At 35.1% G+C, this 19776-nt stretch overlaps 7 protein-coding genes across 9 annotated transcripts; 2 read left to right on the top strand and 5 right to left on the bottom strand.

Moving 5' to 3' along the window:
- Positions 1-628: 628 nt before the first annotated feature.
- On the bottom strand, positions 629-1946 carry LOC104704021 (putative WRKY transcription factor 56). Its single transcript, XM_010420137.3, has 2 exons — positions 1442-1946; positions 629-1078 (listed from the first exon to the last, which is right to left on the bottom strand). The coding sequence occupies exons 1-2, from the start codon at positions 1834-1836 to the stop codon at positions 892-894; spliced, it is 582 nt and encodes a 193-aa protein (XP_010418439.1). The 5' UTR covers positions 1837-1946; the 3' UTR covers positions 629-891.
- A 1648-nt stretch (positions 1947-3594) lies between these two features.
- On the top strand, positions 3595-5877 carry LOC104704019 (meiotic recombination protein SPO11-2). 2 transcript variants are annotated; one of them, XM_010420135.2, is made up of 11 exons: positions 3599-3754; positions 3839-3922; positions 4016-4145; positions 4249-4386; positions 4480-4568; positions 4677-4805; positions 4887-4981; positions 5065-5127; positions 5205-5281; positions 5357-5484; positions 5604-5877. In XM_010420135.2, the coding sequence occupies exons 1-11, from the start codon at positions 3668-3670 to the stop codon at positions 5736-5738; spliced, it is 1155 nt and encodes a 384-aa protein (XP_010418437.1). In that variant the 5' UTR covers positions 3599-3667; the 3' UTR covers positions 5739-5877. The 2 variants fall into 2 exon arrangements, with proteins under 2 accessions (XP_087313795.1, XP_010418437.1); XM_087457669.1 differs by having other exon boundaries at positions 3595-3754; positions 5205-5484.
- On the bottom strand, positions 5742-8509 carry LOC104704020 (G-patch domain-containing protein 1-like). Its single transcript, XM_010420136.3, has 10 exons — positions 8275-8509; positions 8091-8175; positions 7694-7770; positions 7560-7596; positions 7300-7457; positions 7016-7112; positions 6772-6932; positions 6401-6676; positions 6179-6301; positions 5742-6031 (listed from the first exon to the last, which is right to left on the bottom strand). Exons 1-10 carry the CDS (start codon positions 8350-8352, stop codon positions 5966-5968), a joined length of 1158 nt encoding a protein of 385 aa, XP_010418438.1. The 5' UTR covers positions 8353-8509; the 3' UTR covers positions 5742-5965.
- Positions 8510-8657: 148 nt separating this feature from the next.
- Positions 8658-10279, top strand: LOC104704018 (2-C-methyl-D-erythritol 2,4-cyclodiphosphate synthase, chloroplastic). Its single transcript, XM_010420134.3, has 3 exons — positions 8658-9037; positions 9131-9261; positions 9936-10279. The coding sequence occupies exons 1-3, from the start codon at positions 8713-8715 to the stop codon at positions 10167-10169; spliced, it is 690 nt and encodes a 229-aa protein (XP_010418436.1). The 5' UTR covers positions 8658-8712; the 3' UTR covers positions 10170-10279.
- A 190-nt stretch (positions 10280-10469) lies between these two features.
- Positions 10470-12140, bottom strand: LOC104704017 (Copper transport protein family). Its single transcript, XM_019227514.2, has 3 exons — positions 11845-12140; positions 11654-11729; positions 10470-10949 (listed from the first exon to the last, which is right to left on the bottom strand). Exons 1-3 carry the CDS (start codon positions 11848-11850, stop codon positions 10642-10644), a joined length of 390 nt encoding a protein of 129 aa, XP_019083059.2. The 5' UTR covers positions 11851-12140; the 3' UTR covers positions 10470-10641.
- A 956-nt stretch (positions 12141-13096) lies between these two features.
- On the bottom strand, positions 13097-13945 carry LOC104704016 (Heavy metal transport/detoxification superfamily protein). 2 transcript variants are annotated; one of them, XM_010420132.2, is made up of 3 exons: positions 13838-13945; positions 13654-13729; positions 13097-13478 (listed from the first exon to the last, which is right to left on the bottom strand). In XM_010420132.2, the coding sequence occupies exons 1-3, from the start codon at positions 13841-13843 to the stop codon at positions 13231-13233; spliced, it is 330 nt and encodes a 109-aa protein (XP_010418434.2). In that variant the 5' UTR covers positions 13844-13945; the 3' UTR covers positions 13097-13230. The 2 variants fall into 2 exon arrangements, with proteins under 2 accessions (XP_010418434.2, XP_087313794.1); XM_087457668.1 differs by lacking the exon at positions 13838-13945 and having other exon boundaries at positions 13654-13759.
- Positions 13946-15308: 1363 nt separating this feature from the next.
- Positions 15309-19257, bottom strand: LOC104704015 (monodehydroascorbate reductase, chloroplastic/mitochondrial). Its single transcript, XM_010420129.3, has 17 exons — positions 18980-19257; positions 18693-18873; positions 18501-18600; positions 18329-18406; positions 18055-18126; positions 17788-17906; positions 17594-17678; positions 17388-17477; positions 17125-17226; positions 16924-17013; positions 16712-16792; positions 16512-16583; positions 16333-16427; positions 16149-16237; positions 16007-16069; positions 15856-15896; positions 15309-15650 (listed from the first exon to the last, which is right to left on the bottom strand). The coding sequence occupies exons 1-17, from the start codon at positions 18987-18989 to the stop codon at positions 15531-15533; spliced, it is 1488 nt and encodes a 495-aa protein (XP_010418431.1). The 5' UTR covers positions 18990-19257; the 3' UTR covers positions 15309-15530.
- Between the last annotated feature and the right edge of the window lie 519 nt (positions 19258-19776).

Genomic DNA, 19776 nt, shown 5'->3' with positions numbered 1-19776 from the left:
GAATGTATTGTATCACTTAAATTATGTCACAAAATTAATTAATGTTGTTTTAAATTAGTTATTTAAAAATGAAACAAATAAATATGATTTAACATCAGTTATTTAAGTGATGATTTAATTAACTAATTTGACATCAATTAAATACTTAATTATTATTCGTTTGTATCACTTTTTAAAAAAATGATCTAAATTATAGATTCACATCATTTAGAAAATTGATGAATCTATCAATTTTTAATAAAATCATTTTTCTAATATGATACACATCAATAAAAACTGATGTTAATTTACACTAGGGAGAATTAGAAGTCACTTATGTAAATTGCTTTACATCATTTAATTTCTAATACAGTTAATTATTTATTTATTGTCAATAAAAAACTAAAAAAAGAATTAATGAATTAAAATAATTACTTATTTTCTATTTGTCAATAAATATTTTATTGTTTCGTTGGTAATTAAGGAGGGATTTTAACATCATGCTTTTAAAATATTGATTTTAACATTCATGCTTTCAATAATATTGATTTTAACATCATGCTTTTAAAAAAAAAAATCATATAGTTTATAATATTATTGATTTTAACATCATGCTTTTAAAAAAAAAAATGTTTTGACATTCACACAATGACGCCAAACATTTTCTAAATTTAAAAATGGTCCAGTAAATGTCTAAATATGATCGTTCACACCTAAAAGGCTAAAACTAAACAATCAATTCACAACAAGGAGACAATTAGACACAAATCAAAAGCAAACACAAATCATCGGAATAAACATAAACACCTATGATCTCAAATTTGTTCTATACATTTTATCTCTTGGGAGATGAGGGCTCAATAGAGCGATTAAAGCATAATTAAATAATTACACCACTAGTTAACATTCAAATCACAGATCAGAAACTCTGGAGAGGAACTGAAGTTGCCTAAGGAGAGGACTAAGAGTCTCCATGAGCTTCTCACAAGGATGGTTATGAACACCTTCGTAGGTTGTTACAACAACGTTTGGATCTTTTGCTAATCTTTGCACTTGTTTCTTCACGTTGCATGTGTGGTATGTACATCTGTAATAGCTCCTGCAATAATTATTTTTATAATTTCAAATGAGTAATCAAATAATATTTTTGGTTACATATAATTCAGGGATCTGTTTATATAAACAATACGAAATGAACGCTCTAAATTCCAAGACACAAGCAATAACGTATTGCAACCGTACTAACTCAAAATGATGACTTGGATCGTTTAGGTTGTTAAACAAATGTTTCCCAACTAATAATACACGTGACCAACAGAGTGTGCATGTGTATATGTAAGTATAGGTCAATTCCTATATCTACTTTATATTTATTTTTAAACATAACTAATATGTATATGTAACGATGTCATATTTATTTTTAAACACACTAATAAATGTAATAAATTCGTAAAAGAAGAACCTGGGATGAGCATTGTTCTTTACAGATTTCTGACCGTACTTTCGCCAACGATAACCATCATCAAGAACATCATCATCACTCCTCGTATGAAACGCTATCCTCTGCATTGCCGGAGATTTCTTTCCTTTTCCTTTATTGCAATTCTTATTACTATGATCACTATCATTACTCACTAATCCTCCCATCTCTCCTCCACCTCCCTGAAAGTTCTCCGGCTGAGCAGATAGATGGAAACTTGCTGGAGAACAAGAAGAAGAAGATGGACCTGCATCACCGGGAAACATTAACGAAGGAGCCATCATCATCAAGGTTTTGTCATCAAAGGAAGGAAAAGGATTGCTGTTTTCGCCTTCTTCTAGGGTTAACATCGGATTTGTGTTGTCAACCCCTTCCATTGATTAGGAAACTTTTCACTATCTAGATCTCTCGCTCTCTCCCTCTCTGATGACTACGTATATGTAAATATATGTTAATTTGCATAATAGGAAGAAGGAGAAGATCAGGAGAGAAAAGGTTACAAGGATATATGTAGGGAGGAAAGAGGAAGAATGAGTAAAAGGGTATAATATTTGAGGCCAACTATATTCACCTAACTTTTTTTTGTTCAACTGCCTTGGTCTCTCCTCCTTTTCCTAGCTATATATCTCTTTTTCTCCTTTACAACGTTTTTGGATCTATATACCTTTTTTTAGAATAATATATTAAAACATACTGTATATACAAAATGTATGTTCTATAACATTTCATTTTTTACTTAACTCTATCTTTTGAAATGTAGATAGTATTTATTATTTATTTATATTAAAATTAAAGTAATGTTGATAGAGATGGTGCGGTCTATATATATGAATGGTCTTATACATTTGAGGATAGTTTGGTCATATAGATAAACTAATATTACGGAAACAATAATAGGTATTTGACTTTTGTTTATTATGTAAATTATGATGATTGATCAAAATTTTAACTTCATGTCAAAGACTATCCATATGCCATGTCTCATATATAAAAACCGATCACCTGACCTGAAATCAAATTATATTTATGGTCAAATTAAGTTTTGTTTATGTCTTCCCAATGACAAAAGGAATGTTTGGTAAAGGCTTAATAATTAGCTTATAAATTTCCATGTAACAGGTAAAATAATATAACTAATTACTTTTTATTTTATTCTCATTTCATACGTGTGGTTAAATATAGTATACCAACCCCATACTTGTATATGATGACGTCGTACGCACGCTCTTGAGCCTTAAATGGACATTTGGTTGGATTGAAAATAAAGCTAAAATTGAGATTAATTAATTTAAAGTAACTTTACATGTATAGTCCATGTTCTCTATGATATTAAAATCCCTTTTTTGTTTGTAATGCTCGATAATGAACTACGTACCATTAGAATTATACGCAATAGTTAGGACATTAGTTCCATTTTGCAAATGATACGTTCACCATGCAACATTGTGGTTAATTTGTATATAACATTGATCTGGTACTAGATTCCACCGAGTCGCGAGTTAAAAATAGATTCAAAGGACTTAGATTATGGTCAATTCAAATATTTTCAAAATTTATTTTCTCAAAGTTTCTTCGTTTCGTCGTCCACCCATACTATGCTGAGATATGATACATATATAAAAAAATTGTAGAATCAAATTAACTAATGATTTATCCTTGATGAAACTTGCAGAAATCATGAAGTCGCTTAAAATGTTGGGCATTAAATACGGATAACCGAACTTAAAGCAAAATTAGTGTGGTTGTGGTTGTTAAGAATGATCTCTTTGCTTTGACCGGTCGAATAAACCCAAATAGGATCAGCATCATTAACATACACAAACACTCATATATCCAATGCACGTGGAAGCTTGTCATACTTCATATAACTATAAAAAAAACAAAAACAAATGTTATAATAGATCGATTTTTTTTTAAAAAAAATATTTCTTCTTTTTGCACGACTACGTGTATCTTCCGGTTCATCCTACTGTATATATTGTATGAGTTATTTTACTAATCGGATCCACATAAGATGAATGATGTTCCGTGAAAAGATTCATGAACTGCATGCCGTTTTCTTATACTTGAAACGACATACAGTGCAAATCTAAAATCCTGAAACTTATTGCCCGCCTCTCTCTCTCTCTCTCTCTCTCTCTCTCAATCAAATTCAAATTAAATTTCAAAAAAAAAAAATTGGAATCGGAAAAAAAAAAATCTCTGGAAATGGAGGAATCTTCAGGAGGAATCTCATCGATGAAGTTCTTCTCCGATCAACACCTCTCTTACGCTGATATCCTTCTCCCTCACGAAGTTAGTTTTATCGAATCTTCTTCCCTTTGTCGAGTCCTCGTCTGTTTCTAAATTGAAATCGAAGCTCGTTTGTTGTTACAACAGGCTCGTGCTAGAATCGAAGTCTCTGTACTCAATCTCCTCCGAGTTTTGAATTCTCCAGATCCAGCCATCTCCGATCTCTCCCTGGTACTACTTAAATCAAAGTTTCTTAGAATTCGCGTTATAACGTTATCGGAATCTGAGATTTTCTGGGGTTTTTGTGTTTTGGGGGAAGAACAGATAAATAGGAAGAGAAGCAATAGCTGTATAAACGAAGGCGTACTCACAGATGTTTCATATATATTCCTCTCTACTTCGTTTACTAAGACTTCATTGACGAATGCTAAAACAGCTAAAGCTTTTGTTCGTGGTAATTTAATTGCTTAATGTCTCTCTTGTGCGTTTTATATTAATCTTTGATTGGAATTGTATGAGTGTAAGTAATGTTTCTGATTTTATTATTGAAAACACAGTGTGGAAAGTTATGGAAATGTGCTTTCAGATTCTGCTTCTAGAGAAACGAGTGACACAAAGAGAGCTGTTTTATAAGTTGCTTTGTGATTCACCTGACTATTTTTCATCTCAGATTGAAGTTAACAGAACTGTCCAAGGTTAATCCAAAGTCACACGTTATGCTTGTTTTCATTTGGATTGATGATTTTTTTTGGGTTTTGATTTTGTTTCCTGCTTTGCTGGTTAAACAGATGTGGTAGCACTTCTACGTTGCAGTAGATACAGTCTTGGGATTATGGCTTCTAGCAGAGGTCTTGTTGCTGGAAGGTTATTTCTACAAGTGAGTAATGTAGTCGATCTCGTTGCTCTGTGCCAGTTCTTCGATGAATCTTTGTGTTTCTTTCTAGCTCACATTGTGATCTCTGACTATTTCTTTATTCACACTCAGGAACCAGGTAAGGAAGCTGTAGATTGTTCAGCTTGTGGTTCTTCAGGTTTTGCTATAACCGGAGACTTGAATTTGCTAGACAACACCATTATGAGAAGTGATGCTCGGTATATCATTATTGTGGAAAAGGTATCTTCTTCATCCAATCAAAGCATATGTAAGAAAGATGCCATAATTGCTCATAACTCACTCCCGGAATCTGTTTTTTAGCATGCGATATTTCATCGGCTTGTGGAAGATCGTGTGTTCAATCACATTCCTTGCGTGTTCATCACTGCGAAAGGGTATCCTGATATTGCCACAAGGTCGAAGCTCTTAACTTTGTTACAAAACCATGCTTGCAATCCTAGTCATTGATATTGAGTAGCTTGGATGTTGAATCTTTTAGGTTTTTCGTTCATCGGTTGAGCACAACTTTTCCTGATCTGCCAATTCTTGCTCTAGTAGATTGGTAAGCATGAATAAGCATCCTCCTCTTTGTTTAGATAATAGTTTGGTGCTCATAAGTTCATATATGAGAGAGGTCAGGAATCCAGCTGGGTTAGCTATACTATGCACCTTCAAGTTTGGAAGCATAGGGATGGGTCTTGAAGCATACAGATATGGTAAAGACTTACCTGTTTGCACCAAATATATTTCCAAGTCTCTGTCTGTAATGATAGTTTGTGCATCCTCTTTAGCTTGCAATGTGAAGTGGATTGGACTCCGAGGAGATGATCTGAATCTGATACCAGAAGAGTCTTTGGTTCCCTTAAAGCCAAAGGACTCACAGATTGCTAAAAGCTTATTGTCCTCCAAAATCTTGCAGGTAAACTAACTGATCATTATAACCAGAGATCAGTAGTAATGTTCAAGTGGAAGCAACGAATGTATAATCAATCATTTATACCACAATTGATTCTGATACTGTATTTACTTTCTGACCAGGATAACTACAGAGACGAGTTGTCACTCATGGTTCAAACTGGTAAAAGAGCCGAAATTGAAGCTCTGTATTGTCATGGTTATGATTATCTCGGTAAATATATAGCTACAAAGATCGTGCAGGGCAAATACATATAACACTTCAAACAACATGGAAGATTTTCTAAATATAAGAGAGAGAGTAACTTATTAGTGTCGAGTTTAATGCCCATAGAATGTATTAATAGATTACAAACAAATCAAAATTTCCAAATTGAAGGGATAATCTTTGTTTACATATGGCATCGTGATGATTGAGTAACAAAATTTGTCCTAATCTCCACTCTCCTATGCAGGTATAATGATAATTTCAACCAAAAATGTGCTCACTTCTTGCTTGATACAAGACTAATCTTCTTTCCCTCCACAACAAACTTCCCACTTCGCTCCAGCTGCCACAAAAAAAGTTAGTACAACATTAGTAAACATACAAAACTGGCTTCGTTTAATAACTCAAAGATCACATTTCTTTAATCTCTCCCACATCCAACAAATTTATAAAAGGATTTGGCATAAGATAAACTAAGATTTGTATTTACCTTAAGTTTCAAGTAAGCAATAGCATCTTTTCTTGACGAGAACTTTGAGAGAACTGCTGGTGCTTGTTCATCGATCAGAGATTTTAGCTGTTTGAGCTTCATTGATCCACCACTACCAGCATCCTGACAAATGTTTTTGCACATATACATATAAGTCATGAGTGGGATACTGAGATGTTATAGAAGTTTACAATTACTGTTTTAAGCAAAATGACAACAAACCTTTTTAAGAATCTGCTTGCAGAGGTTCTTTAACTTGAATTTGGGTTCAACAATTTCATCGTGCTTCCTTTTCACAGGAAGAGATTTTTCGATAACAGAAACTTTGTCCTCATCTTCTTCACTCTCTTCTTCTTCTTCTTCTTCCTCTTCTTCGTCATCATCAGCATCATCATCACTGTTATCAAAAGATGTTTTCTTCCCTTCGTAACGAACACCGGCTATTTTCTTTGGCCGGTCTTTGATACCCAGTCCTTGTTTTCCAGCCGTAGCTTTATCCTACATGACATGTTCACGGCATCAAGATGTTAGATGGCAACCTCTATTCCACAAACAGCTTGGACAGAAGAGTGGACGGAGACAAACAAACATACCTGAACCATGTTGTAAAGATTCTCTTGATCATTCTCACTAAACATTTTTCTCTCGCTAGCCTTTAATTTCTTTTTTCCTGACTTGGCCCCAAGAAGACCGCCTGAGACAAACCCGAATTTATTTCCCCACCAGTCCGAAGAAGGTTCTTCAATTTTCTCTTCTGTTCAGCCCAAAAGATCCATACATTTATCAGCTCAATGAAAAAGTCACACCAAATTCAAGATTTGGGTACAATCTAATCACCTTTAACAGTAGCATGTTTATCCTCAGATATAATTTCAATCTCCATAGTATCGGCTATGTCACAAACCGCAGTAGAAGGCTCTTCAGTTCGCTTAACCTACAAAACAATTAAATAATATAGCCTAAGTTAGAGTCTTATTTTCCTAACGCAATTTCTTTACATAATAGTCATAGCAGAGAAAATCCTGAAATTATGCAAAAATAACAATATGTAGAAGTTATGAGTAATGCTAATAGACATGAAACCTGGTCATGAACGGATAAAAGAATGATAGCAAGCTTACCAGTATTCCTTCAAGATCTTTAGATGAGTAAGAATTGACAAGCTTCCCTTTCTCTCTACGTTTATACCTTCCTTGTGGACGAGTGGCTTTAGCAACAATCTTCAACTTGGCAGGCTCAGATTTGGCACCATCTGCACTTTCATCTTCGTCATCCGAACCTACCATATGCCACAGAAACACAAATATTAGGAAGATTAAACTAACTACGTCAATAATAAAGAAAGAAAGAAAGAACTGAAGTTACTAAGAAGTAGTTTTACCATCATCATCCTTGCCAGTCTTGATAGGTGCTGCTTGCTGCAAATAACAAACAAAACAAAATTAAGAATAAAACCCGCTTCCAATTTTTTTCAAAGAGATTAGTTAAAAAAGAAAAGATGTACACAACCATTACCACTTTCAATTTCTTGAGAATGTTATCGAACTGAGTTGTATCAAATGCCCATGGATTTGGCTTATCAACACCAACACCTGCTCCAACATTTTCAATTTTTCAGTCCTATAACATAAACTATAGATGCATCCCCAAAAACAGAAAATATTGGGTATAAAGTAGCTCTATCTTAGAGCCACAAGATCACATTCACCAAATTACATACACCTATTAGCTAAACTAAACTAAGTACACACACATTTCCTCCCAAAAAGCAGAAATCAATGTTTTTATTGGGTAATTGTGCAACGAAGCGTTATTTAAGTTTCCTCTAATCTAAATTCCACAGCTTCACAATCACCAAAGCAAAGAAATTAAAATCTCTAATCTCCATTAAGAAGAAGAAGAAGAAACTAACCAGAAGTATCTTGTTTGTTCTTAACTCTCACATAACCTTTGATGCCTTGCTTATCTTTACCAAGTCCTTCTCCTTCTTCCCAACCCTAAAACAAAACCACCAATCCAGAACAAATTAGGTCTTTATCAAAAATCTCTACACACACACATTAAAGATCACTAGAGAAGAATTTACTCTTACTCACCATCGATTTCATGAGCCGGAAAGCAGCGGATTCCTTACAGATTCCGACATACTTAACCGGAGCCTCCGGCGCCGCCATCTTCTCTTCTAATTATCCGGCGATCGATTAAAAACAATGCGTCGCCGTTTTTTTTAAAAGCGGTGCGGAAGAGAAGAGTGGGCGAGGGAGTTTAGGGAAAACCGAAGAAGATGAAGACCTAAAGCAGAAGAAGTAACGAGGAGTAATTCTCTACGACGCGGCCTTTAGTAAACTGCAGTGGAGATGTAACCAGATCGACGGTCAAGGGTTAATCAGATTTAATATGGGCTATAGTAAAGAAAAGCCCAATAAAAGCCCACAACAAACATTTATGATATTTTAAAATAAAGAAAAACAAAAAATAAAGACAACAAATTAAAAAATTTGCAGATTGACTTCAAATCGGAGAAGAATTTGGCTATGGCTACTTCTTCTACTCAGCTTCTTCTACTGTCTTCTTCTTTGTTTCATTCTCGAATTACCAAAACACCCCTTCTTCTCCCGGCGACGAAGATCTGTTTCCGTAGACCGGAGAAGTCTCTTTCGTTATCATGCCGTCCTTCAATCTCGGCTTCTTCCGCCGTCGGCGTCAATGATGAACCGGTGACTTCGAAGAAATCAACCAAAACGCTTCCGTTTCGAGTCGGTCACGGTTTCGATCTGCATCGGTTAGAGCCAGGTTACCCTCTGATCATCGGCGGGATTGATATTCCTCACGATAGAGGCTGCGAAGCTCACTCCGATGGTAAAACATTTTCCCGATTGGTCAATTCGTCTTGTTGATTCTGTTGAAGTTAAGAGTAGATTTAAGGTTTTAGATTTGAACTTGTTGGTGTAGGCGATGTGTTGCTTCATTGTGTAGTGGATGCGATTTTGGGAGCACTAGGGCTTCCTGATATAGGTCAGATCTTCCCTGATTCTGATCCTAAATGGAAAGGAGCTGCTTCATCTGTCTTCATCAAAGAAGCTGTAAGCTGTTTTTTTCTTAGCTTACCTTTGAGATGTTCAATTTTGTGTTAAAATTGTGTATGCAAAGATAAGCTTATACCTCCCCAGCTAAGCATAGCTCTGTCTTTAAGCCTGTGGTTATTATTCAGAACTGAAGCTAGATCCATAGGTTAATGGAATTTACTCAGTTCGTTAGAAGTTGATGAAGGCTCTGTAATACTCTCTTTGAGTTTGAGTACATTATGTGGAGATCGTATAGGTTATAAATTTGTTCTGATCACTGAATAATGGTGTGTAGAATCTTGTCGCTCATGCATTTGCATTCATCAGTTTTATTATCTTGCAAAGGCTTGGCATAACTCGGCTTTTAGGTTAAAGTTCACTCTCTCTCTTGGGATGAGGAATTACAGAACAAGTCTTGTATTTTTTACATTTATGAGGCAACGTATGTTAATTATGGGTACTCAAGGTTGATGCCATTGAGTTTCTTTCTTGTCTGGCCTTTTAGATTAGGGGTCAGGTTTAGTATAATGTGTTTGTTAAGGTTCAAAACCATGATTGACTGTGAATGTTGATTGCATGAATGAGAGTTATGTGAAATCAAAGTTTTGAACTTTAAATGATGATCACTTGTCGGTATGAAGAATGTGATTCAATGAACTTGAAACAAGGTTTTGCTTGTATTTGTGTTTCAGGTGAGACTCATGGATGAGGCAGGTTACGAAATTGGAAACCTAGACGCGACATTGATTCTACAGAGACCAAAGATAAGTCCGCACAAGGAGACAATCCGTACCAATCTGTCCAAGCTACTTGGAGCTGATCCTTCTGTTGTAAACCTCAAAGCCAAAACCCACGAGAAAGTTGATAGCCTCGGAGAAAACAGAAGCATTGCAGCTCACACTGTCATTCTCCTCATGAAGAAATAGAAGTAAAAAATTAGCTCTGTATCATAAGTCTCATCTTGTAAGAAAAAAACAAACTTTTGATTGTAAATTTACACTTAAAAGAGTATCACCCTTTAGAGGCTTATTAATCATGTCCTAGAAGCAAAGATAGTCTTTATCATATTTCGATGATGATGATTCATTGTGACTCCTAGTTGTTTTGGTCAAGTTTGAATAAAACTGGAAACTGTGTCTTTGACTGCAAGTTCCTTGTGACGCAATTTTCTTAGTCTGTCATTTTCATCTTCAGACTTTCACCACATGAAAATTTTGATACAATTGTTGGTCTTGAAAACTTAAGTGAAGTAGATATAGCAGTTAACTATAAAATCCTTGAGTTAACACAACTAAAATCTGTCGATTAGAACAATAGTAAAATATAAACTCCACCTTCTAAGAGACTTAAGACATCAGAAAGTGTACCATTTCCCTTTTGTTTTCTTCCCCTAAACTCTTAGGAGATTACACAGCCTTGGTGATCATGATCACACACGATAGTGCTGTGATGATGGTGAATCGGAATCGGACAGAGAGGTGTTTCCCGGTGAGACCGGTATAGAGCTTCCATTCTTTCACGTTCACTCTCTTCCTTCTTCTTCTTCTCAGCCGCTTCAGCTTCTTTCTTGGCATCGAACGGGCCAAAACTCGCCATTTTTGCACTGTCCCATTTCCGTTTAAGTTTTTTCATAACTTGCAACTCGTCAAACTCCCCGGTCACCGTTAGTTTTCCTTCCTTCGGATCCATGGTTATACCAGTAATTCCTGAAAAAAGAAAATGTAAAAGATTTGGGCTTTGAGACTTACGACGATCAAGGTGGGGTTAGTTCTTAGATTTCATCATTACAATTCATATAACGTATATAGAAATCCAAAAACAGAGCGTATGACACTTATGAGTATTCAAAGCTTATGAACAAATTCTCAAACTCACACGCAAACTCGAATCTATAAAGAACCCTAATTACAGAGTGAACTTATTATTCCAGCAAATCCTTGAAACAGACACAAATCGAAATCATTTTTTAAGCCATCAAATCATATCCATGAAGAATCTCAAAAAAAAAAGTGTAGCTTTAACTACTTTCATAATAAATTCTCATAAACAGAAGAAAAATTCAATTTTTGAGGGTTTCAAATAAATACCATTAAGGATCTCAAGAACAGGGAATGTGAGTAATCGAAAGCTTTTCTTTTTTGTAATCAAAAATCTTACTTTTTGGGTTTCAATTGATCCATGAAGAATCTCAAAAAAAAATAAAACAGAGTGTTGTTTTCTGTAAGCTTTGCTTTTTTGTAATAAAAAAATCTTACTTTTTGGGTTTCAATTGATCCATGAAGAATCTCAAAAAAAAATAAAACAGAGTGTTGTTTGTGTAAATGTGTAATGAAAAGCTTTGTCTTTTTAATAAAAATAAAACTTCATGAACAAGGCAAGAATCAGAAGAGAATGGTGATGTAAAAATGACCTGAGCAGCTAGCAACAGTACGCATCACTTTCTCCGTTGATCCCTCATCGTACACACTAATCGTCACCACCATTTTCTGTAGAGAAAGAACCAGTACCATTAATCAAAACACTCCTCCAACAAGTCTATTACAACAACAACAAAAAAAAAACTCATTTTTTTAGTACTTCAAAACAAAACAAAAACATTACCTTCATTTTTTTTTTTTTTCTTGTGTAGAACAGAGAAGAAGATGAGAACAGTAAAAAGTTGATGGTTTTTTTATGCTAAAACCTAAGAAAGTAGATGCTTTTATATCCCAAATAACAAACTGCCACATTAAATGGGTTTAGGGAAAAACAGAGGAATATATTTTCACAGTCTCCTCGCAAAAGCTATCAGAGTGGTTTGTGTTGAACAAAATGTTTTCTTGAGTATAAAGACAAGAGCGTGGAACTCAGTCGTGAGATGTCGGTTCTTTTCATCGCTCTACTTATTTTTCTTCTGTGGTTCTTTTGGCACATTTCTTCTCTTTAATGGTCCCATGATGTGGTCCGTTGATCATTGATCGTTTCTAGATTTAGTAACTTCCATTTCAAAAGTTTTTATTTTGTCAAAGATTCTTCCACTGTCCCTTTATATGGTAATTTCATCATCAATTGTTTTTTTTTCTTTCTGATCAATTGTTTTTTAGTACCAACATCCATATATTATGTTATGTGTTTGCATTTTGTACTTCTTCTTCCAATAAACAACAAGAGATAGAACATGAAAAATTCCCCAAAATATAGTCATGCATTTTTTTTACCAATCAGTAGTTTGAGTTGTATACGATGGTTTCTTGTGCTATATGTCACATAAAAGTTTGATTTATGTGACTAAAAAACACAATAGAATCTTTTTGTATTGTAGTTCTGAGTTGTAGTTTCTGAAGTTCATTGATCTAGTATTAATCCTTTGAATTCGTCTTCCCGTCACATGAAAATCCCCCAAAAGAGTTTTGGCCTTTAATAAGTTTTAACTTATTAAGGTTGACAAAAAAACAAAAAACAATAAAATTAACTTATCAAGAAAACTTCACATGGTAGTCAAAGTTTGTGACGTTTACACATCATCATTAGTATTGTCTTAAGAATATAATAATACTCTCCGTAACACAAATTGGATCCCACGCGCCGATTCGTTATTTTAGAAATATGGCTAACCAAACATATCTGTAAATCTATTTGTCCTTTTGGCTTATGTTATATTTGTATGTATTTTTATGTGTATAGTATTTTAAATTCCAACAAAAAAAATTCAACATCTTATTTAAGAGTAGGACAGTGATCACTGATCAGTTTCTCACAAATTTATTTGTTTTTTTTTGTAATTACTTTAAAAGATGGCATAAATTAGTGAATTGATTCAAGAGCAAACAATTACTCAAGCAAACACAGCTAAAATAAAGGTGAAATAAAAGTATCCACGTTCAACTTTAACTCATCCTCATTCATCAGTATAATTGTCTTTAGACAGTAATCAAGATGAACTTATTATTCCAGCAAATCCAAATAGTAAATTACCTTTATGTCTGTTTTTCTTTTTTTCTTGCAACTCTAGCAAATGACACAACCTAGCTTGTGATCATTGACCATATGATCAGAATGAGGAGTAGGAACACAAATTTCGAAGTTAGATCTAAACAGAGCTTCACGTTCCCTCACTTCTCTAATCTCACAAGGTACAAATAATGTCAAATTGGCTTTTCCCCATTTCTTTCTGAGTTTGGCAACGATCTGCACAGGATCAACATCTCCAATCACGATTAGTGTCCCTTCTTTCAAATCCATATAAGGCATGTACCCTATAAACAAAATATCAAATCTTTAAAATGAGTTTTCTTATTCTTGATTTGCAGGAAAAAAGCATATAGTACAATATAGGTAATTAAAAGATTAAATGTTTGTTTATCTTTCTTAAAAACGCTTAAGAAACAAATAAAAAAATACTTTATAATTTGATGTGATATATTCAATTACCGGGTAAGCAACCAACACTCTTCACGATTTTCTCCATGGATTTATGGTCATAAACACCCATCTCCACAAGCATTTTCTGCAGAAATTGCATGAGAATTAACACCATTAATTGATTAAAAAGACTCAAAACTGTATATAGATTAAAAAGCTGTTATTTTTTATTTAAAACCCCATTAAAAACTACCATCATTTTTAAGAAAACAGAGCAGAAAAAGATGGGAGAAGTAATTGTAAATGTCGATGGTTTATTCCAAAATGCTAACAACTGGATGCATTATATACCAAAAAGTCAAAGCAACAAGAATGTATTTGGAGAAAACAAAAACAAGCGATAGTTCTATAAAAGGAAAGGTTTGGTAAGATATCACACGCGCCTACACCAAAAACATAAGAATGGTTTCTTTCTTCAGTTGAAACAAACGAACGTTGAGTTCACTCACGATAAGTGCGTATGGTTTTTCATATTTCACTTTCTTTCTTTTGTTTCCTTGTTTGTGTGTATAAGTGTGGTGGTGATTGGTAAATGCTGATGATGTATGAGTGTATGACGGTCGATAATTACTAATCCTTTCTATATTATTATTAAGTACATATAATACCATCTCAAATTTGTAGTTTGTGAAAGAGTCCTTCAATGTCTTTTTCTTTTATTGGCATAAATTGGGTTTTAGCTTAACCAACATTACACGTTTTTCTTTTATTGGCATAAAGAGTCCTGAAAAGTCACTTTTTTCTTTAACACCTGTAAGCCACAAAACCGAGGTTGTTCCAAAACTAAAAAGAAACAATGGTGTCTCCTATTAATCCCAAGAACTATGTCAAATTAAAGTTTAAAACGAGTTAGAGAAGAGTTTATACGGTCATAATCGAGTTATGGTCGTCCTTGGTAGCTACATGATATGTAGAAAAAAGTATACAGTGTGTTGAATTATGTATCACAGAACGAAAGTAAATAAACTCTTCAAAGTAAAAATCATAACAATTCTGCTATAAATATAGTTTACCAAAAAGAAAATCTGCTATTACACATTTGCTATATGTACATGAACATGATTGTACCCAATCTCATGTAAATGCGTGTGGAATTTTCAGCTTTCACTTTTTGTTTTGTGTATTATTACTCAACAAGCTCTAAGCTAGAAGTGCTGATGATGTGTGACGGTCGATTATGTTTGTTAAAGTTAATGCCTTTTTCTCAAGTAGTAAGTTCATTCATTGGTGTTTAACCAACATTATACGTTTGTTTGCATTATCCTAAGTCCTAACCCTTCTCCTCCATTAAACACTAACACGAGAACAAGAAAACTCGCAAAAGCCCTTTTTCTAACCAAAATGTTGGGCATTTAAACCAAACAAAAAACGAGGGTGTTAAATAATAAGATAAAAAAAATACTCTCTTGTAATAATTCTCAACAATTATGTCACAGAAAAGTTTGAAAAGAGTTTATATGGTCATGAAAGAATAAATAAGCACAAGAGCAAAAATTCACAACATTTTTTCACATCTTTGGCTGAAGGATTTTGCAAATCCATATATTTTTTTTACCAATTACAAGGATCGATACAAGAAATTATATGAAATATTTTAACGATCCATGAAACCCATAGATCGATCATATGACAAAACGATCTCTATGTCACGCCTCTCGTATGAATTTTATTAGAGACAAGAAGCTCTCTAAAGAGCAAAATGTGATTATCTTTTTAAAAAAAGAGGCTATAAATTATTCGTGGAGATTATTGACAACAGTAGTACTCTCTATAAAATCATTTTTCCAATGGAAAGATGAATACTCTCACCGAGAATAATAAAAGATGTTGGTTGGTTTCTCTGAATCCCAAAAGCTAAAAAGTACAACTCCATGAAGTTTGTCTCTCTAACTCTGTAGAGCGGCTTGAGCAATTTCGAGGGCTTCTTCGACTGAAGATGCGCTGGCGAGTTTTGCCTTATCGACAATAGGTTGGCTTCTTGCTAGCTTTGGGAGAAGCTGGAACTCCTGTTTTAAGAGATATACACAACAATGGAAGCAATTAGTACATGAAAACAAAACCCATTCTGATGTAATTGCAATGGTCTCGTTTTTCAAAAATCTGACCAAAATATTCTAATTTTAGTCTCGCAGATCTAAAGAAGCATATGATGTTCTAAAGATTGGCTAATTCAGAAAGTTAACGAGGGAGATGCTAAAAAAGACTCTTTACCTCAGGAGAGCCGCTTTCTACAAGAACACCTTTCAACCTACCTGTTGATGTGATAATTACTCATCAAAGTTAGTTAATTTGCTAAGGTTTGTGTTTGAGCAAGGTTCAAGAGTAGGAACTGAAGTGAGAAAACGTAGAAGGTGTGGCTTACCAGAATCAATCCAGAAGGTAGCGATTTTTGGGTCGAAGTTCCCAACCTCAACTGTTTCTCCCACTGGCCATTATGAATCAGTTGTTTAGATACACTGGAAATATTGTTTTGAGTAACTGGAATGTGTACTAACGAGATTTACCATTATCCCCGAAAAACTGCCACCAAACTTTTCTTGGGCTGCCTTCATACTCGAATACTCTTGAGTAGAAATATGGAAGATAATCATACCTGCAACGTTTTTTGTAAGACAGGAACTAATAGGTGAAGATCTGTTGAGAGATACACGGAAAGTCTACAGATTATGCCAGGTTGAAGAAGCTTACATGTCAGTGTGTGCTGTGAGCAGCGATTTCACACAGTGTTGTGCAGAACGGCGGGCGTGATCAACATGTTCAACACGAGTCATTCGATCATATATCTGTTCATCAGACAATAACATGATGAGTTTACAGGTCACAAGATTGGTGGCTTAACATGTTTTCTCTGGCAGCAAAGTAAGTACCTTCAAAGGGAAGGCTGCGACATCTCCAATAGCAAAAATTCCAGGGGTACTTGTCCGGAACAAGCCATCGACCTGTGGTTGAAGATGAGCTCTTATCAAAGTTTTAATTGTATGGTCATATGATGTAGTTTCTTGTGAAGTTCTAACTTTGAAAACCGATTAATCTAGGAAAATGAATCCGGATGTTTAGTAAATAATACCTGAATTCCTCCAATAGATTTGTTCATGGACAAAGTTTCAAAGGGGCCAATAGAAGGCTTAGCTCCAATTCCGATTACAACCTGTACAGTACGGATACGCAGGTCGTTCAAAAATCAGCATTTCATTAACCTTCACGGTTTACATATGATCACATTTGTTCAAGTTGCATCTTTCTAGAAAGAAAAAAAGTGAAGCTAAGCTACAACTATACCGTGTCTGCCTCAATTGTAGACCCATCAGCAAGCTTAACAGCTGATACACGCCCATCCGAACCTGCTTCTAAGTTATTTATCGAAGCCCCCTGTTCAAAAGAAAAAGAAACTTAAGTTTACTCACTGTGTTCTTGAAATTCTTAGGTTCGCAGGAAAGCGAAGGCTTCAGTCTAAGGCATTGACGTAGGTTGATATCTTACCTTGACAAACTTAACACCATTTTGACGGTATAGTTCTTCATATTTCTGAGCAAGTGATGGAGTGAACAGTCTTTGCAAAAGCTGATCTTCAGGGAATACAATCTATTGTTCCAACAGGGGAAGCCCAAAAGCAGCTCTAAATTAGTTCGTCTGTTTTGCAAATTATATGAACGTTTCAAGGAATTTTGTTTTACTCAGCGAATGACTAAAACTATGCTTCATTACTAGCCCAATTTAAAGATTGAAGTCAAAGGGATAGTAACCGTTGTATCTAGATTCCACGCAACAGCTGCCGCAGCAACCTCCATGCCAATGTAGCCACCACCAACAATGACAACTTTCTTTGCCTTTCCCTGTATCATATATTGGAAGGTTATTTTGTCACCAAGGGAATTTAAAAGTTTCCTAAGGACACATAGTACAACACTTAATTAAGATCACATAACTGGTAAGAATGCCATTAGCTTACCAGAGATGATATTAACGAATCAGCATCTGCAACCTCCCGAATATAGTGAACCCCTGGCAAGTTCCCACCAATTTTATCTGGGAACCTGCCATATAAAATTCAGTAGTATGAATAGACATGGTCGAGAAGGGGTCTAGTTTCTCTAATGTTGTTTATAATCAATACATTGCAAATATAATGCGACTTTCACTCACCTTGAGGCTGTACACCCTGTAGCGATAATTAGGGATCCATATTTCAACTGCTTCCCTGTGTCTGTTGTGAGGGTTTGCTTTCCAAAATCAGCTCCCGTCACTGGATCTTCATATATAACCTGTTCAAACACAATGCATCAATAAGACACAAGAGAAGATCACAAATTCACTGATGTACATTCCGAGCTGGACTAATAATCAAACTAACGACACTTCCACTTCCATTCATATATTTTGGAAAAAAAAACAAAACTAAAGAAGAATTACCTCAATTCCTTTCTCCTTATACCAGTCTGGTGTCTGCCTTTCTCCACCACCCCCAACACAAGTATGAAAGCCCTGCATATACATCCACCCTCAATATAAACAGAACCGCAAAGCTAAAACCATACGAATCTTCCAATTAATAAAACACTCCAAACTTTACACAATCTACCAGAACCCAATCCAAAAAGTTTCGTGTGGCTAAAATTAAGACCAATAGCACTAACAAAAACCACTCAAATTGATCAAACTAAACATTAAAGTAGGCAAAGCTTACAGGTAAACGAGCTGGCTTCTTCTCTGGAGGGAACAAGTAAGCTTTCGTCAAAGCCGGTCTCTCATAAGGTGCGTAAGCCTTAACAACAACACCAACATAAACAACCACAACAAATCCAACAAAAAGCGATACTGATTTAGAAAACACACTCAGGGATCGAATTGAGAGTCACCTCTTTGGTGACAATGCAAAGGCGACCATCAGCCATACCATTTTCAACAAAAGTCCGAGCAGCATAACCCGCAGCATTCCCTCCACCAACAATCACAAACCTAACAAACAAAAAAGTCAAAAACTCAATCCGGTGGATATACAAAAATTTCATCTATCGCAAAAATTTGGGAGAGTCATGTAATAAACTAACTCGCGATTCTCGTTAGCGAAGGAAGCAGTGACGAGTCCTCTGGAAGGAGCGATTCTAGAACCACCGATCGGAGAGAAACGAGCGGGAAATCGACGAGCGAGAGACGGAGAAGAAGGACACCAAAGAGATAATCCGGACTTGGTTGGCAACGTGGTGGATGCTAACGCCATGACTCTACGAACTGTAACAACAATAGAGAGATGATAAGATTCGTCGATCTAGGGTTTTGAATAAGGGATCGAAGATGGTGTGAGTGAGAGAGATAGAGAGAGGAGATAAGAAGGGACCTGGAGACATTAGTTGTTTATAAGAAGAGCCAAAAACCAGATTTAATTATTGAATCAAGTCTCTCTGTAGTAGTGTGTTGGCTCTAGAACAAAGCTAAAGGGCAATGAGAGACTGACTAGTTGTTTCAAGTTATTGTTGTGAAAAGAGAGAGAGAGAGGTGATTATTGTAAAAGATGGGTAGTGTGATTAGTGAAGAATGGAATGGAGCTGACTTGTCTTGTTGCTTTGTTTTTTTTTAAATTCATTTTGTCCTTATTTGTAAACTGTAACCACCAACAAATACATTTGACTCGAAATTTCAGTAGTTATTAGACTGGTTAAAAAACCCTCATCAAATATTCTGAACTTTAGTTTAATTTTTATACAGACTTGATTGTTTCTGCCACTGATTTGGCAAAGTTGTGTACATTTATGATTTCTTGAAAACGTTACACTGACTTTTTCTCTTAGATTTACATGTTATACTACTAATTTTTGGTAATCGTCAACACTGTTTTCTCCTCTTTTTTATCATAGGTTGTAATTAAAATAAGTGAGTTCCCTTGTGATTTAGTGCAGTGCAGCAGCCATTAATGCAAAAACGTAGAAATATTTTTCACATTGGACACGATCTACTACAACAAGTGCATTGGAGAATAAAACAATTAGACAGAAGATAAGAACAACGTTGTTGGCTGGATGTAAAATTAGGGAAAACGAGCTATTTCCCCCCCGATAACTATCATATCTAGCCAGATAGAACCCGAACTTTGACCTCGATCTATATATCCATCAAACAAACGTTCTACACCTAGTT

The sequence above is a fragment of the Camelina sativa genome, chromosome 7 (assembly GCF_030686135.1).
Source record: "Camelina sativa cultivar CO46 ecotype springtype chromosome 7, ASM3068613v1".
Classification (NCBI taxonomy): Eukaryota; Viridiplantae; Streptophyta; class Magnoliopsida; order Brassicales; family Brassicaceae; genus Camelina; species Camelina sativa.
This window is presented reverse-complemented; position numbering and strand designations above follow the sequence as displayed.

Coding starts and splice junctions, on each gene's coding strand:
- LOC104704021 (XM_010420137.3), bottom strand. CDS start 1,836: ATGGAAGGGGTTGACAACACAAATCCGATGTTAACCCTAGAAGAAGGC. Junction 1,079..1,441: donor AAGAACAATGCTCATCCCAG/GTTCTTCTTTTA, acceptor TAATTATTGCAG/GAGCTATTACAGATGTACAT.
- LOC104704019 (XM_087457669.1), top strand. CDS start 3,668: ATGGAGGAATCTTCAGGAGGAATCTCATCGATGAAGTTCTTCTCCGAT. Junction 4,806..4,886: donor ATATCATTATTGTGGAAAAG/GTATCTTCTTCA, acceptor TCTGTTTTTTAG/CATGCGATATTTCATCGGCT. Junction 4,982..5,064: donor TATCCTGATATTGCCACAAG/GTCGAAGCTCTT, acceptor TGAATCTTTTAG/GTTTTTCGTTCATCGGTTGA.
- LOC104704020 (XM_010420136.3), bottom strand. CDS start 8,352: ATGGCGGCGCCGGAGGCTCCGGTTAAGTATGTCGGAATCTGTAAGGAA. Junction 8,176..8,274: donor TCCGGCTCATGAAATCGATG/GTGAGTAAGAGT, acceptor GTTTTGTTTTAG/GGTTGGGAAGAAGGAGAAGG. Junction 6,933..7,015: donor TAAACATGCTACTGTTAAAG/GTGATTAGATTG, acceptor TGGGCTGAACAG/AAGAGAAAATTGAAGAACCT.
- LOC104704018 (XM_010420134.3), top strand. CDS start 8,713: ATGGCTACTTCTTCTACTCAGCTTCTTCTACTGTCTTCTTCTTTGTTT. Junction 9,038..9,130: donor CTGCGAAGCTCACTCCGATG/GTAAAACATTTT, acceptor TTGTTGGTGTAG/GCGATGTGTTGCTTCATTGT. Junction 9,262..9,935: donor CTGTCTTCATCAAAGAAGCT/GTAAGCTGTTTT, acceptor TTTGTGTTTCAG/GTGAGACTCATGGATGAGGC.
- LOC104704017 (XM_019227514.2), bottom strand. Junction 10,950..11,653: donor TACTGTTGCTAGCTGCTCAG/GTCATTTTTACA, acceptor TTCTTTTTTCAG/GAATTACTGGTATAACCATG.
- LOC104704016 (XM_087457668.1), bottom strand. CDS start 13,759: ATGGTGTTAATTCTCATGCAATTTCTGCAGAAAATGCTTGTGGAGATG. Junction 13,479..13,653: donor GAGTGTTGGTTGCTTACCCG/GTAATTGAATAT, acceptor TTTTGTTTATAG/GGTACATGCCTTATATGGAT.
- LOC104704015 (XM_010420129.3), bottom strand. Junction 17,478..17,593: donor ATTCGTTAATATCATCTCTG/GTAAGCTAATGG, acceptor TATATGATACAG/GGAAAGGCAAAGAAAGTTGT. Junction 16,584..16,711: donor AATCTATTGGAGGAATTCAG/GTATTATTTACT, acceptor CTTCAACCACAG/GTCGATGGCTTGTTCCGGAC.